The sequence below is a fragment of the Odontesthes bonariensis genome, chromosome 16 (genome assembly GCF_027942865.1).
Source record: "Odontesthes bonariensis isolate fOdoBon6 chromosome 16, fOdoBon6.hap1, whole genome shotgun sequence".
NCBI lineage: Eukaryota > Metazoa > Chordata > Actinopteri > Atheriniformes > Atherinopsidae > Odontesthes > Odontesthes bonariensis.
The window spans coordinates 12,517,442-12,535,525 of NC_134521.1; the positions used below are offsets into that span (position 1 = coordinate 12,517,442).

Below are 18,084 nucleotides of genomic sequence, written 5' to 3' on the forward strand. Positions count from 1 at the left end.
ATTTTTTTGTGGATCGAAAACAGACACAGATAAATACACATTTGTGTGCTGATTATTGGGGGAAAAAGCTATGATTTTTAGGATGATTCTGATCGTAACAGTCTGAAATCTGTTGACTCTATAAGTCTGTCATGTAGGTTGATAAACCTTGAGTAAAACTGGTGTACTACTGCAGGCACTGCCTCTTATCTGAACCTGTCACATCACACTTCAAATGCAACATGATAACGCTAAAAATAAGGCTCACTAGAATTTAAACTGATGTTACAGTTCAAACAAGTTAACATTGGGCAGCCACAGTCTGCTGGCAGATCAGAGGCCCTCATAAGAGTCCTTTAAAGGAGCGGTTTAACATATTGGTGAAACTGTTGAATTAGTACATTTGAATTCTGAGTATATCTGAAGTCATTAGCGTGCATACTTCAGAGAGGTTTCATCCTTTTTAAAAGCACCTTTCTCCCTTTCAGACTACACAGTTGGGAGCTCAAGTGCCTTTCTATGTGTTATTTGACTTTAATTTCTGGTTTCATAAGCTTTATGAAGAAGTTAAAGTGATGCTTAATAGTTTTGGATTCAGCCGGGGTAGCGAGACGAGCTACAGGAAGAGTCATTGCAGCTTATCTCTAAGTGGCAGTTCAGAGTGCTAACCATTTCAACACCCGTTTTGGGCCATTAATACCACAAATATAGGGGAAGTTGGAGATAAAAAAAAAAACAAAAAAAAAAACCACCTCCCTTTGGTGTTGTTCAATTTCCTATTACAACAAATAAAACAAAGACTGCAAATGAGTCAGTTAATGAAAATTCAGCCCACACAAGTAGATGAAAGCTCTTTCCATAGTGCATGAATGTAAAGAACTCAGTTCCACCTGGTTTACAGCATGACTGTAGGAGCCTGTAGCTCTGGAAATGTCTCCGTTTCTGCAGCCTGCACTCACATGCAAAGGCTCAAACTTGCACAACAGAGACTTTCTTATTTACCCGCCTGTCAGTCACCAGGTGGTTCGAAGTAGATTTGAGTTTTGAAACTGAACCTGAGTGCTCCTAACAGGATTCATGTGACAATGCAGTGTGCAGCATTTAAGGGAAAATGGACTGAGAGCTATCTCAAGAGTTTACCGTTAGCAGAAACACAATTTGCAAACACTATTTTCAACATGTTGTGTTAGTCTTGGTGGTTTTCCCGTGTCGGGTATAGCCGTGTTTTTGCATCGCTTTTGTAATGTTTAGGCTTTTCCTACAAACCTAATTCAAGCACATCATGTTCAAATATGTTCACTTGAGCTATAAGTGACCTCTTGATGAGGGATCCAGGTAATGCAATAATGTTCTACTATGTAAATAAATCAAGATGTTATGTCTACCTTGATGTGGACTAAATGAGACTTTGCAACATGAAGTGAGCCACCTTGTGGATGTTGATGAAATACCATCAATTGTTGTAGAAACAGAGAGAAATAAATGGGAAAAAACAAGCACTTTATCCAAACTTTTATTAATTAGTGAAAGGAAGATTTTAAGAGGCAAGATCTGAATAATAAACTGGGCAAGGCACTGTCTGTCATTACAATCTTTACCAGGATTCAGTCTTTTCTGGTTCATGACTAAATACTGAGTGGCAACTTTTAATAAACTTCATATGGTGCAACGGGATAAAAACACACCGTGCAGCACAAGGACAGTCACGGGGGTCCAAAACAGCAACATCTTTATCAGTTTTTCTTTCAATTTCACAGCAGATACAAGAAGTGTTGGCAGCAAAGCGCACAGATTGTTCGTGAAAATGCATCTCGGTACAAAAGTTCGTTCAATAATGATCGAAATAAAATAACCAGAAATATTTATCACCATAATACATTTTTTATACTTGCAAAATAGTGTAAATAAATCTTTTCAAATACTAAATTTCTAAAAAATAAAAAAAATCTGCGAACAAGCAAGAAAGGCTCAACATGAACAATGAAATGTGGAACAGTGGCACCAGGAAGAACTCTTTTGGTGCTCATTTCCATTCGTGGCCCCGCGATAAGCGACTCAATGGTCCTATGACACAATCTGCTGTATCGTTCCCTCACCTCAGCTCTTCAATCGGTTGAAAACCGCCATCCAAACGCTCCTTTTTCAACAAAAGCACTTTTTATTGACAAGCACTTCCAGATTTCTGTTATATAAAAATATCCTCAGATGCGTCTCTTACACCTCACATGTGAAAAATCCCAATTACAAAATACACAAATGTAATTAAATACTTACAGTATATCAAAAATGCCGTCTGTGAGCGCATGTTTGGACTGTAACTCTCCAGTGTCGAATGAAAGCCATTCATTTTACGCGTCTTACTGCTTTAAGGGAATACATCACACAGCGGAGCAGTTCTAACCGCAACTTTTACCTTTAATGCGACATTATTGGCGTTTCTTCGTCCTAAAAGCAAACTTAACCTGCCACAAATACAGTGGAAGTCCTTGTGCTTTGCTGGTTGTATTGGTGGAGAAACACAGTTTATCTTAATAAGAAGAATTCTCACAGAAAAACAGAATTAATGATCAAAAACTTACACATAAAACCTCCAAATGTCCTCACCAGATACTTCAATTGAACACTGACTTCAGTGAATTCAAGCAACGCTCAATTTTAGGGGTAAAATAAAGTCAGAATTAATTCAATGTGTCATATTCTTATTCTAACTTAGCTTCTTCAGTGTCTCTACGCTAAAAACAGTTCTTTGTGTGCACCAGATGTGCATCAAGTTGTTTTTTCCTTTGTCTACATGCTGCCAGCATAGGACTATTTTCAAAAAGAAATGTCTACAGTTTAAGATCTGCCTACAAAGAATTAATCATCTTGAACAGAGAGCTTTACATCGAGGCTCCGTATTTGCAAAGTGGCTTAAAGAAAAAGGCAAAAAACAGACAAAAACAGACCAAAATCTCTAAATGGAAATGAAATCTTTAATATCACATTATGCTTGGGTTGCAAATACTGTGTGATTTGTAACAGTTGTGGAAGCAGTCAAATGAAAAGTAAATAAACTGTAAATCTGAGGGAAAACATGATAATAATACTGCTCTATTAAAGCTCCTCACACACATCAGAGTCATACATGTGTCTGCTTATGTAGACCACCATGCGGCTGGTTCTAAAACTACAGGGAGGCATCGTGAAGTGGAGAAGAACCGTCTAAAAAAGATCCAGCTTGCTAAGAAGAACCGTTGAATGCGTACAGCAGGATTATTTCTACAGCCCAGTTTTCAAGTTGTGCCAAATTGGGGTTTATGTCTGAGGCTTTTGTTTTGAAATCGTGACGTAAAACTGACAGAAAGATGTGAGACAACTCGGGATTTGTCATGGAAAGGAGGTGGTGTGAGCCCTTTGCAAATGAGCAATGAAGAATGTACAACCACAATACCGTACGTCCCTTTTCAACTTGCCTAAATTTAAACTTAGAAATCACAACAAATGAAATTTTCCAGATCCTTATTTGTACAATGTGCTGTGCTTTAGCAGCCGGGTCATGATGTGGATCTGATATCGTTGGGTACAGACAGAACAGCTTGAGTTAGGCAGGACTGCAGTCCAGGCAGCGCGGCCCAGCCGTGTGGGCCTTCGCATCGGTGAACGCACACACATCACATGCATTCAAACTCATCGATGCGCTGTTTGGTGTTTCCTGACCGGATCTGTCGGAGGGTCTTGTACTTGTCGCGTCCTGCCTTCATGTTCTCTGCATGGATCATGTCGTTCACCGTCTTCTTGCTCTCATCCCGAGCGTTGGCCAGCTCTGAGCTTAAAGCCTAGAAGCACAGTCATCACAGTCATATGTTACCATGAACGAATCTTTCCCAGAGTTTTGCACCAGCTTCCCCCCTTTTCCTAACTTATATTCCTGTATTTAAATCTCATATTTAATTGAAAACAGTGAGAGATGAGCAGACAGAGAAATGTCAGTTGGGACTGAGGCATGTTTACCACTGTGTTGCATCACTATGAGTGTTTGGGAACTTTGGAAACAAATAGTAGTTTTAGAAGTAAAATATCTTCTTTTTCTCTCTTTATATCAAATTGAAGTTGCTCAACAGTTCAGGTCTTTTTCGAGCATTTTCATTGGGTGATAGTTTTGGCTGCAGACGGGCCAGTTTAGCTCCTGAACTCCTTTACTGTGGAGTCATACTGATGAAGTATGTTTTCTAAATTGTCTTTTCTTCCCCCCATCTGTCTAGGTACCTAACTTATTGCACTTAGTGTAGCACTAGTTTTGCTCTTAGCTGTTTGGTTTTGGAAGGAAATGCACTTATGATTTCTTGTGACCTGAAGTTCTTTTGCCTACCGATGTTGAACACACTTATTGTAAGTCGCTTTGGATAAAAGCGTCTGCAAAATGACCGTAATGTAATGTAATGTGGTAGTCTCTGAAATAATATGCTTATATATGATTACGCTGCTCCAGATCCTGTATAAATCAATGCCATCACAGAAAATGACTTATGAACTGTTCCTCTTTATCGTGGAGGATCCATGATTTTCCAAACAGAATAATAAATTTGCATTTGTCAGACCAAGTTTGCCTCAGTTTCTGATAAATAGGTAAGGAGGGGTGCACAGTGGAGTTCTAATCAACACATTAAATGCAGTTAGGGACTGACTTATCATGTATGTTTTAATGTAACGTTGCCGGATGGACGCTGAACACGACCATTAAGCCTCGGTTTGTCCGTTACATACACAGATTTCTCTGAACCTTCACTCATAGTTGATGACACAGTTTCATGTCCAAAGCTTTTATCTTCAGTTCAGGTTTTTGCCCACACGGTATTTAATGGAGAGGTGAGCTCCTCAACGACTTTACTTCTAAACACTCTCTCTGATCAGTTTGGTAATTATTTACTCATTACTTACTTTACTTAAGGTACTTTCTTATCATTATTACTGTACAGGACATCCAAACCACCTGGAAACAGAGTTATCTAGTAATCTACATCTCTTTTTTTCCTTTCTTCTTCTTTCGTTAATTTCCTTTACAAACTGTCCCTAATGTTTGAGCTTGTTTAACTTGCACTGCAACACTGCAACTCCACAGCTCAGCCGATGATTTACTTTGAGACAGAATATGCAGCTAAAAATAAATGTGCGTGTGTGTATTTAGCCTTCTGATTTAGTGCTTTGGTTAATCTTTTTTAGATATTTGCTGAGACTTACGAGTAGATGTTTCTGCAAGCGTTCGTTCTTCTCAGCCTCGGTCATTCTCTCCTCTTCGCTGCGGTCCTTGTACGTGGCTGCGTCTGTGAACTCGGCGCTGGCCTCAGCGCTGCTCTCGTCGTTCTCGTCGTGCTCGTTCTCTGCGTTGAGCGGCTCCTGAACGTGAGCCGACATCACTTTGTTCTTAAGCTCTTCTTTGGTCTTCTCCAGGTCTTCCTGGACCAAGGTAGCCTAAGAAAAAGAGCAATTACAGTAAAGCAAATGTGTGTAGACTGACAGGGCGAACTACGGTTTTAAAGAGGAAGGGGCTCAAATGTCTAAACCTAAAAATGTACCTTGGGTTTCTCTCTTTGTTACATTGCACTCGTTGTGCAAAGAAATAACAACACAAAGCACTATTTGTTTTATGAGCTGCTAAAAAAAAAGAATCAGCTATGAATAAGACTGGAATATCAACTGAATGTCTGCCAATAAAAAAAAGAAACAGGATTTCCTTCACACACAGAGAAGAATAAGGGGGCTGGGCTAACTTTAGTTTTTTTCTTCTCTGTTTTTTTTTTTTTTTTATAACAGAATAAACTCCCAAACCCAGTAAACTACAACTAAAAAAAGCTCTTCCTAACTGAGTTTAATGACCATGTCAGATTCTTTAAACGCTAAGTCAAAAGCATCTTCCTCTGTTATCTCTTTGTATGCATAGGAGAGCCTAGCTCATCCTTTTTGAAAGGAAAGGGGATCATTCTGGCCCACAGTTCCTTGTGACCACAGCTTTCAAAGCGTCACTTGATTTTTTTTTTTCACACAATCACACCTCTGGGTTCATGTAAATAAACATGAGAACGGCAGGGTGAGCGTGACCAACATTACCTTTCATTTTTGTGGCTTTTTCTTGCTCATTATATCAATTTGATGTATGCTGTTTGGCTTTAGAACACGATAGGAACGTATTAAGCAAAGTATTTGATGTGCTTTTAGTAGAATATATTTTGACAGATGTAGTTTCATTACTCTAAAACCACATCACATCTTAGTGGAAGTGCAGTCGCTTAGTTGCTGTGTGGCTGTCTTCTGCTAGATCCTAAAGAATTTCTCCTACCACCTTTCCTTCATCTCATTTTCCAACATTTTCCACTGAGGTAAAAAAGAAGGGGTAAAAAATAGACACCCTTAGTCTGATAGTAGTTAAAGTAATCTGACTGCCTTCTCACTCCTCACCACTTGGTGGCTGCAAAGCACAAGTTATATTTTGTTGTTAATGGAACAGAAGGGGGAAGAGGAAACAGAGCTGTGTATCTGTGTTTGCGCGGTAACTCCCTGTTAACATTTTTTCTTATGTAAACTGTTCTTTCAGGGTGGATACAACTATTTCTTTCAGTGATAAGGAGACATTAGGAGGACATTCATGACTGCTGGGTTTAAATAAAATAAGTAAGTTAGATCACACCTTCTGTTCCCACTGCACAGCCTCTTCCTCCTTCTTCTTCTTGGCATCCTCCAGCAGGGAAATCTTTGAAGTCAGTTCAGCCAACTCTGTAGCCTGAAGAAAAATTTTCTTTTTAATTTCACAAACTTTATTGAAATTTGAATAATAAAAACAGACATTTTTCAGTCATCACATCACTGCATCTCTTTTTTTCTTCTTTTTGACGACTGACCAGGTGTTCTTGGTTCTTCATCTGACTCTCCGACTGCTGCAGCAGCGCCATCTTGGCATCCTCCGCGCCCTTCAGATCGGACTCCAGACGCTCAGCGTCCTCCTGAGCTCGCTTCCTCTCCTGCTCCAGCTCCAGAGCCCTCTGTGTCTGCTCCTCCAGCTCTGTGCAGACACACACAAGTACTTAACACAAGCCCCTCGTTACTGCCCCACATCAAGCTTTAGTTGAATTCTGACAGGATACCCACCCTGCTGGGCTTTTTTCGTCTGCTCCTCAATCTGCTTTAGTCGCTCCATCAGTTCCTCCTTCTCCTTTTCAATCTTCTCCTTCTCCTTTTCCGCAACTTCTCTTTTCCTCTTTTCATTCTCCAGCAGAGCTCTAGTGGAAAGAGAATCAGGTGGGATCTCTTAAAATAAGAGCAAATGATCAAAGTATTTTACACCTTACATTCGCAGATATATTTGATTTGACATCTCTTATTTGATTTTGTTGTATTTTATTGCTTTCACTGTTCTTTTATTGTTTTTATTTGTTTTTACTTATTCTTCTCTTTATTTATTACCTGTTGTAAAGCACTTTGGTACATCGTAAGGATTGTCTGTAAAGGGCTGTATAAATAAAAAACATTTACATTTTACATTTACAGCCCAGAACTTTAAACTAGTTCAAAGCAGTTCGTTTTGCTGCACTCTACGGTATCACACTGTGAGTATTACAGGTTTGATGCACTCACAGGAGCAGACCCATTCATTTGATCCACATGTTAAATTTTTTGTACATCCTTGCCTCTCCATCTTTTTGTGATTCTTCTCCTCCCGAGCTTGAGCCTTCATCTGCTGCACTTCGATGGTGTCCGGCTTGCGGCGGCGCATGTACAGCTCGTGGTTGCCCATGCACAGAGCCAGAATGCGTTTGTTGATGCGCAGTCTCGGCGCGTAGAAGACAAAGTCCTAAAATTCCAGCATTAGAGGTTTTTAGAAGAAGACATGCACAAACATATGGAAAAAAGATACATCCTTAAATGTGAGTTAACATACAGGTGCTTTCTTGTCAATTGGTTTAATGACAAACTTCTTGTCGTTGAAGGAAATGTTCCTTATTTCACTCCAAGGAAATCCGATTTTGGGCGTCATTCTGTTGAACCAAAGTGGAAACACAAACTGTTTGTCAGCTGGCAACAATCAGTCATACGGCAGAGTTCACCAGACTGAACTGCAATGGAATCCCTTACTTGTCATTCTGTTCGTAAATGTTAAGACCCAATGCATCTACTCCCAGCCACAGCTCTGTTCCTTTCTTATTCTTGATGCTGAAGTAGTTGACTCCATACATCTCCAGGTCCTGAGCGATTTTCAGATATTCCATCATTGATTCCTCTCTGTGGGAACACAAAAGGTCACGATCAGGAGGCACTGAGAGTGAGCAAACGAGCTAAAATAATAAGGAAAGCTCAAGCTACATGTTTTTATGGTAGTACAGATAAATATGAACCTTTGTAAGTAAGATTGTGAAAGATACATTTTTGCAAGCGGAACATTCTCACTTTCATCTGTTAATGTGAATGCATGCAGAAGTGAGCAGCTGCTACCTTATCATGCCCTTGTGTTCCTCATGCCACACTTGAATCCTCTCCTCCCACTGCTCCTTGTTGAGTTTGTGCTGATCCAGAACTCTGAGAACACGAGAAACACCAGTGTCATTCATGGTAACACCTCGCAGTCTCATCAGATTGAGATGATAAATGGCAAAACCAACTCAGGTTACCTCTGAGGGAGCAGGTGTTCACTGTTCAGATAGCCTGTTGTGTGGACTTCCTTGTTGTAGTCGGCGAACTTGGCCTGCACCGCGTAGGAGGCCAGGAGCACGGCCGTCTCCGGGGGACAGTAGATGTCATCATTGAGGATTCCCTCCTTCACCTGCAGGAAGAACAGCCGCTGCGTGGCGTCCTGGATTAGCTCCTCTGTAACATCCTCAGGGAAGAACTTGGCACGGAACTTAAACAGCAGCGGGCTTTCCTTCCTCACATCCTGGGCCGTCACCTAAAATAAAACATGACATCAGTGAAGGGCTCAGCCTTGAAAAAGAAGAGACAAAGATGAAAGCAAAATGCTGAGTAGCTCACCTTCTTATTGAGCTTCAGCCATGTAGAGAAACCCTTTGTATCTTGGTACTGGAGTCCAAAGTACCAAACCTCTCGCAGTCCAATGGTCTTCACAACCTTTAAAACATGAAGAATGTGTTTTACTGGGATGTGTTTGGTGGCTTGTTGTCTGCCTGGAGTTCTCCCTGAACACTGTGGGTGTTTTTTTTCATCCCACAGTCCCAAAACATGCATGTAAGGTTAATTCTAAATGAGCTATAGTTGTGAGTGTGCATCCCCTCTGTCCCAGCCCCCTGCAGCCCTGCACAGAATAAAGCCAGAATGAATAATGAGTTGATGGATGGAAGAGACCCCTTGCAGAGTAAAGGGCTTTTTTCCCTGAATACATCTCAGACCTATTGACCTCCTGACCCCTGATATCTACATGGGCCCTGCTGGTTACTCCCACTTTGTGACAAAGGGTGATGTGGCTTTTGCTTTTGCTACACGGCTCTCTGCTTATAGAACCTAAACATCATACGGCAGGACCTACTTATTATTATTATTATTGTTTTTTTTAAGATCAGATTTATTGGTCATGCATACACACGAAATTTGTCCTCCGCTTTTAACCCATCCAGGTTGGAACCTGTTGACACACACATGCACATGCACTGGGTCACACAGATGCCCTACACTGGAGCGGTGGGCAGCAATTCACAGCGCCCAGGGAGAATGGGGGTACGTGCCTTGCTCAAGGGCACCTCGGCCGTGACAAGGAGGTGGACTGACACCCCTCCAGCTGTTATTTTCACCAATCTTTTTGAGGGGTAAGAGTGGGAATCGAACCGCTAACCTTTTTGACTAGATCTTACAATTAAATTTGACTATTTGTGGTATGTCTAAGTTGCTAGTTTTAAACTGCAATGACTTAAGTAGCTAAGTTAATCAAATAAATGGTACTCAGCAGCACATTAAATAACACGTCTGACAAAACACACAAACCGGAAAATCCGGAGATAGCTTCAGCTTTACTGCGACTAAAGGATTAAAAACATGCAATGTCGCATACAAAACAAACCTAATCTTTTTTAAATAAATTATTAATATCCCGGGCTGAGCTCAATACACTGGCCAGAAGAGGAAGTTTCTCATACCTGGTCAAAGAGCTGCTTTCCTGTTGTATTGGGCTGAATGGCAAACTCCAGCTCAGCATCCATCGTGGTGACTCTTACACTGATCTGTGGAACAGGGAAGAAGAATAAATCATATCATCAAACACAGATACAGACTGAGTGAAGATAGAAAAGAAATGCTTACGTTAAGAATAACTTGTGCGATTATAAACATAAATGATTCATGCCTACGTTGTTTAAGCTGTTACAAATATTCCTGTCAACAAAGGAGCTCTGTAAACACAGACACCGATACCTTAAATTACAGCTATAAAAATGTTAGAATCGGGCATAATTCTGATTTCATGCTAAAAAAAAATCTGGGAAAGTCTGGCTGCAGCCACATCTCTCCTTGCACTCTCTAAATAGACTTGCATGTCATTCGAAAACAAGTTTAAACTCCACGGTGCAATCAGCGCTGCCCTTTTATTCATTACACTTTGACACAATGTAAGTGGAATTCTCTTAAGACTGCGTCTCATGGTTCCACACAGTGCACAACAAATGTGCCACTCCGGCTCAGTCTCAGGGCAGAACTTATCTACAGGAAGTAACCACATCCTCTGGCGGCTGGGCCTTGTGAGGCAAGACTGCTGATCTCTCATGAGAGTCATCTACATCCTGCCATGCGTCGAGCAACCTGTCTGCATCTGAACTCTCAGCAGTGGAGGAATTTAGTTTAGTTGATTTTTCTCTACAGGTCGTGAAGTTTGCAACAGCGGGTTGTTTTTGCCATCGAGGCAACTTTTCAAATGCCTTTCAATGCACTGTGTATGACAAGGCCATCAAAAATGGACTGCATTTATTCAACCTTTGTGTCTCGCTCACAGAGGTTACCCCGTGTTAAAAATGACCCAGTGCTTAGTGAGCTGACCAGGCAGGAATCTCTCACTTTCTCTCCCCTCTAAGAGATGATGAAAACAGCAGCATGCAGGCCTGCTGGGAAATAACTGTGCAGGCAGAGGCCCACGCCTGCCCTGAACAACAATGGTATGCATTATTTCCCAGTTGCGGGGCTGATTAGAGTTGCGTTCTTTCCCATCCATGTCAGCAGGACCCCATTTACCGCTCAGGACACTTTCCCTTTTGTCACTTCCTGTCATCCCCAGCTGTTAAAAGTCTGAGTGAAACCTTCAGGTTTGTTCCTACACTTTGCTTTATGGAGCTATTTATATACCACGATTTTAACCTGCACTTCTGAGCTAAGCGGAACAATTTTCAGGGTGGTAATAAATTCAGCTCATTACCGCAACGCAGGTTTCATTTCTGGGGTCAGAATGGTTAATCCTGCATGAAAAGGGAACAACGCTTCTAAATCTTCTGCCTGGTTTGGGTGTGTCTCTCATGGCCAGAAAGCTAAAACACTTTAGACACTATTATTAGCACATGCTGAGAAAACACCACTCTCAGGCCTATGTGTCATGTTTCCATGACTCTTTCTCAACACAAGACCAAAATGATACGCCAGGAATAAAGTATTTAACTTTGTTCAGGCTTTTCATTAAGACATGTATCTATAAGAGTACTTTTACGAAACCTTTGATATAACAATCAGTTGTTGAATGATCTGTCTTGTTGTGTCGCTTTTTTGGACTTCACAGACTGCCTGAAACTTTGTGTCTCTATATGCTTAATATGCTCCCTTTGCCTCATTCATGCAGCTGGCTGCTACTGATGACTAACCAGATGGAAACCCATCATACCGTGACTGTTCTTTGGTTTATCAAACCCACTCTTCTCACTTCTAACTTTGATTCTCGGTAAAAACTTTCGATCCTAATCAGCCATACTAAAAAAAGAAAAGAAAACCTCCCTCTGTGCCTTATTCATGAAAAGGTAAACGTTGATATATCTATATTGAATGAGTATTATTATTTTTCAGATTTTTGGGGACCCCTTAAAGCCTCTCAAGGACTCCTAAGGGACCCTGAACCCACACTGAGAACCACTGCAGGAGAGCAGGAGCCTGCAGCCATGCCAGTGGATTATTGAGCCAGTACTTTAACCTAAATGAACATGTTCAAGCTAACACACTCAAAATAACCATCTAAACTGCACATGACCTGTGGTTTATTTTGCGTAACATTTGCAATCATTAGGATCTGTCACAATGACATCATTCTAGTTGATAAAAAGACTGATTATTGATTTTATTGTGGGTTATCTCACTCCGGCTTCCTCCCACCGCCCAAAAACATGCATCTTAGGTTAATTGTTGAGTCTTAATGTCTCTCGGAGTGAGTGTGAGCGTGCATGATTGTTTGCACCCGTCCAATGACAGCTGGGATAGGCTCCAGCCCCCCTACGACCCTGCGTTGGATTAAGCGTGTATAGAAAATAGATGGATGATTTTATTGTCTGTGTTTTATTACAATAAAGACAGAATAAGAAGCATTTATTTGGGAAATTGAGTGTGAAAAATAAATAGAGATTAAAATTCAAAGGGAGCATTCGATGCCCCTGCATTCACCACCACCCTTATATTCATCCACACACCGGTGTTATCTCAGAGTGGGTCACCACCACCATCCTGCCAACTCAAGCGAGGGAGAGAAGATAACGCTAAGTGGTTTTAGGAACAAGAAGGACCCAATCTGAGGATTGACTGCAACGAAATGTATGTGACTGACAATTCCTCAGGCCGATTGGGCAGAAGGTTCCCTGCACTGTGTACAATAAGCAAAATGTATTCAACTGGGAACAGAACATAATGTACAACAGTTGAGTAATCGGAGTCATAGCTCTGAGTCATGCCATCTATATCAGTCTGACAAGGTCAACTTAAATCAACAACTCCTTTATCACTGATCATCTTGGTAACCTGATATGCAGCTTATCTGACATTCAAAATGTGGAGGTCAGATTCAATCCAGTCAGTGGAAACGTTTTTTTACTAGAATGTGAAGTCAGGACGTTAACGGTTCAGACAACGTCAAGCTGCATATGACATGTGGAGGCGTGGTTGAACCGAACCCTGTGTGAACCGCAGTTAACAGCCTTGCTATTCTATCACTGCAAGCCAATAACACAAGGGAAATCATGCAAGAGGTCATGTGAGCAAGACAGCAAACATGTTTATATCCTCTAAAGAAAAATTAACAATTACAGCTGCAAATGGTTCCTGAAATGGTGCAAATAGGAATCATTTTATTGTGGAGCATCAACGCCTCATCTCTGTTGCTTAGTTTGCGTTTCTGTGCATATTTCCCCTGCACTGAAGAAACCTCACGGCTGAGTTCAAACCGAGTGACAGGAAGAGGGAGGGTTGAGAAGAGGATGAGGTTTTCTGTCAAAGCGAGCAGGGGACCATACACATGCTGGGAAGATGGAGTCTTTCAGCAAATGTTTGTATTATGAATTGTGTTTAAACTCTATAGTAGAGTCCATCAGGTAAGTTATTACCTGTTTACCAACCTAACCCACAAGTCCTTAGACTGGCTTTGTTTGCCAAGACTTCCCCAGGGTTCAGGTCCTGTGTTGCATTGTCAGAGCTTTATATGTAAAGCATTCGAAAACAATAACAAGTTGTAGGCAAAGACAAGGAAAAACCAAGATATCTCATTATGTTCTTCATTGTCCATACATTAAATAACCTTTCATGTAAATAATTACAGCATAGTTCAGTTCACACAAGTTACCAAAATTCCCATATATCCTTCAACATGATGGCCGCTAATTATTCAGTCATACAGCATAGCAGCTGCTTGCTCTACAAGTGTGGTGCAATTGGTTTTATTCCTCGAAGCAGATCCAAACCAGCACATATTTTAGCAGGTCAGTGGGTAGTTAAGGAGCAAACTCATTCTTAACTCCTGCTCACATTGCAATGCACAGTAACACCAACATGCAGCTCATTGTAATGCCTGTTAAAGCCATTATTCCAAGGTGAGCCACATAGTAATAACTTTGAAATTCATGGGCCTTCAGCAGTAGATTATACACTGTGCAAATTATGATGTTACCTAAACTTGAAACAAACAAACACAGCCACTGTTATGATAGCAACAACCAAGATAAGCAGGTAAAAATAATAATTTATGACCAAGAAACAGAGAACTTACTGTCAGAACTTTGATTTTCCTCCAACTTCCAAACGGAAAAATAGGAGGAAAATGATTTGTGTAAAAACACCAGAAGTTTTTTCGCCACCTCAGACTCCACACAGTCTTAATCTGCTCTGCTATGTGCACGACAGACCCATTTAATCTCCTACTTGCATACCTCCAGGTCTTTCCATTTACCATGTCTCCATAGACACACTTGTTAAAAGGCTGGTCCTCCCAACAAGAAAACCACGTCTGTCCTGATTCCTACATGTTTGGCTAAAATGGTAAGTTATGCTTAAGTGTTCTGTGTTAATAACTGGACATTTTCTGTATTTGTTGATGGGAAAACTGATTTAAAAGCTTGTGTTCTGCTGTATCAACACTGATATGGGCTCTATTATTCAAACAGTAGTAAGAATTTGCTGTGTTTAAGTGAGCTGGAAAAACCCTTCTTCTTCTTCTGTGTGCTAAAATTTTAAGCAGTAAAACCAAATATCAGTGTATCACTTAAATACTTTAATGGGGGGGGAAACAACCCCGCCTTTTTCAAATGAAATGCAATTTGGAGTAAATTGGTCGTACTTCCTTAACAAACAAGTTATAAGCTGAAACAGCACCAAGAAAGGAGTAAATGATTTGAATGTAAGACTAAAACAACGCTATAAAATAGGATAAAGAGAAGAATGTATCATATTCATTACTTCCTGCACTGCTTTAAAACTGACACAAAGTGAAGCATGGCATCTGAGGACCACGGTGGGGGAAACAGGGAGGAGTAAAGTCAGACTGTGATGTGAAAGTCCATATAAGGCTGCAGGCGAGGAAATTACCAGAAAGGAACTGATGTAAGTGCAGAAACCTTGAGTCACAACACGACTTCCTTGGGAAACTGAAGCACTGCCAAAGAGCAGCAAACACTGGGTTTCTCAATAATTATTCCCTCTGTGAAACACTGCACAACTTAAAAGCAGGACAAATAAACTGTATGGAAAAACAAACGAGTGCTCCGAAACGGTTAATGGAAAAAATCTCTTGTTTTAAGCCACGAATCGTGCATTCCCTGAGCCAGCGTGACGTGGATTTAATTACAACCTTCACTGTGAGTGCGGAGCAGAGTTTCTGGAGGACTTGCTGAATCTGCGTATCTCAGTTCCCATTTTCATTCACCTGGTCTGCTGAATGTTGAGCTCGACAAAAGGAAGCGTTGAACCAGTTTTGAACCTGTTTATCAGTTATACCGACTTCGCTGGGTGCACCGATTTCTGACAAATGGAACAGAATAACTCCTCTAGCAGGAGCCTAGTTTATTGTGTTTTTAGTGTTGGCAGCACATCACACACAGCTTATTATTAAATCTCAAAAGCCACAATCCTTTGTTTGTTTTGAGAAAGCCTTGCTGCTTCCTCTTAACCATCTATTTTGTCCACAACCACTTTCCTCTTTTATGACTCTTTATTACAAATCGCCTAAAGTCGATGCAACCCAGCTGCACTTTCCCTCTCCTTGTGAACTGATTTTTCACTGCCAATCAGCTTCTTTAGATGTGTTTGAGCTGTTATATCAGAGGCTGCTGCATATACTGTACGATGCAACTCTGATTTCGTAGATGCACAGCATCCCAGCTGCACTTTGCAGACATTTGTGCACAAACACGGATGCTGTGTAAAGGACTAAGAAGGTTAATACTTGCTAATATAGGCTAAATATTGCCCAGACAAGTATACAACCAACAGTGTAACAACAGTTCTCCATTATTATTCATTGTCTATAAACTATTAATATCCCATGGTTATTTACCGGCCAAATGCCAAATTTTTCATTAAAAATAGCTGGGTAAAGTTTACGTTAAAGGTAACAATGCTCAACATTTTACTCTGGGTGACAGCTGGAAAGAATGTCGGGGAAGTACTAGAAACAATACTACAGGAAGAGACCAGGTACAAGACTTGGAGCCATTTGTGCTTTCAAATGTTTCCAAGTGAGTGACGGGCGTAGCTTTTATTCTTAATAATGTAATTAGAAAACTCTAAAATGACTGCTCCAGTATTACTCTGGGTGAACAAAGTAACGCAAGATCAGAACAACTCCATTAAATATGATAAAAATAACAGATTTCGGCTTTGTTCGCAGTTCATCCTCATCTTATTAGTCATATCTTTTACGGGCATCGTGTTCTTAAGGTCAGATTGTTAATGTGGTTATCTCAGACTGGGAAGACTGCCAGTATATTCCAGTTTCCATGTTATCTTATTTCAGAAAGCATTTTACAGAGCGTAAGTCAGACATTTTAAGGCATTTCCTCATCAGTGGCAATTATGTGAGGTGGGTTTGAAACCACTTGAGCTCTGTTAAGTGACGAGGGCATGATCAGAAACATTAGGCTGTGCCTTTTTAATGCAGTCTGGCTGACAGACTTGTCTTTGTGTCTCTGCTTTTCTTTGTGATGAGCTTCACTGGTACCAGCACAAATCTGTTGAGCTCTGGGTTCGTCCCTCAATGAACATCCTTTATTTTCTTTTTTTGTCTTGTGCCAGAGTGGCAGAATAGTACGTTTACATCCATTTGCCCCAGATTTGGGCGACACAACTGGCCTAAATGACAGTTCAAATTCTTCCTTGTTGGAGGTGGATGGGAAGGAGGCCTTGAAAAGGAGGGCTAGCTCGATTTGCTATCGGCCTCACATCCGCTGAAAACCCATAAATAAGTGAGCTTTTCAGGGTCTTGGGCAGCGGCGGTAAGACTACAGTGATGCATTTACCTGCAGTTTTAAGTATGAAGGCTTGAATGAACGGTTTGATTTAAGGCGCTAATTTTAGTGAACACAGGGGCGGGAGCGCGCACGCGCACACACTTAACGGAAAGTACCACAGAAATCCTCTTGTGAGTTTAAACGGATGTAATAGCAATTAAAACACAATTAAATGTACATTAAGCACTTACTAAAGTCACTTTAATATGCCTATTGCGTAGCAGCGTAAAACAGTCAGTTCCGTTAACTTTTAAAGGGATAAAGGGAACAAAGACTGAGATAAAGACACTATGATGAAGAGAGTTCGACTTACCGTTTTCGGCATCTTTCCTTTCTTTTACGTCCGACTCGGCGTTTTCTCTTTAAATAAAGTTAATAAATCTGAGGACTCGTGAAGAAAACCAGCAGAAAACTTTTTCCCATCAGAACAACGGCGCCAAACAAACGGTCTCGAGGAAACAAACGTTACGTTTTGCTTGACTACGAAGAGCTACTTTATATTCTGCGCTTGTGGGGGTGTTTTTCTTTGTTTCGCCTTAAAGTAAAATGGATTGGGAGCTTGATTTCCTGCTAACGGTACCCCTGCTGCAAAACCACACCCAGACCGATGACAGGACAGCAGCCAGCCTGACTGAAACAGGGTTCAGGCCAGCAGCTGACTCCGCCTGCGGCAGTGGCATCATCATGACTGCAGCTCATTTCACCGTTTTAACGGCTCCTCCGCCAAAAAGTCCCCAGCAAGAACTGTCTTGTAGCAGACATGGTGACCGGCCTTTCTAGTTTAAATTTAGTGAGGATACTTTAAAACCGAGGACATGAGAGGAATACTGAAACGTTGGTCAGCCTACACAGGCTGTATTGCATCGATACAGCTTACTTAATTAGTTCCTACATTTGAATAGGTCCAAACTTTTCTCAGGATTTTTCAGTTTACCAGCAAATCAAACCTGATATTTCAGGTGGAAGATAACACACAGGGTACACAGACTGAACTAATAAGTAGTATGTAATAGTTTATAATCTAATTGATTCTTACATAGGCCTAAGTGTCCAGCCAGTAAATTTAGTTAAATTCAATTTCAGTTCAGTTTACAATATAGCCCAAAATCCCAACAAATGTCACCTCAAGGCACTTCAATGATACAGTCCAATTCAAACCAATTAGAGTCCAATTCATTGTAAT

General features: G+C 40.9%; 1 protein-coding gene across 1 annotated transcript; it reads right to left on the reverse strand.

The window, feature by feature from the left end:
• Positions 1 to 1,479: 1,479 nt before the first annotated feature.
• LOC142402340 (moesin a) lies at positions 1,480 to 17,543 on the reverse strand. The gene is made up of 13 exons (XM_075487957.1): positions 17,215 to 17,543; positions 10,089 to 10,172; positions 8,974 to 9,069; positions 8,616 to 8,890; positions 8,440 to 8,523; positions 8,083 to 8,229; positions 7,889 to 7,985; positions 7,638 to 7,801; positions 7,099 to 7,229; positions 6,852 to 7,012; positions 6,641 to 6,733; positions 5,197 to 5,427; positions 1,480 to 3,794 (listed from the first exon to the last, which is right to left on the reverse strand). The coding sequence occupies exons 1-13, from the start codon at positions 17,224 to 17,226 to the stop codon at positions 3,630 to 3,632; spliced, it is 1,740 nt and encodes a 579-aa protein (XP_075344072.1). The 5' UTR covers positions 17,227 to 17,543; the 3' UTR covers positions 1,480 to 3,629.
• Positions 17,544 to 18,084: the final 541 nt, after the last annotated feature.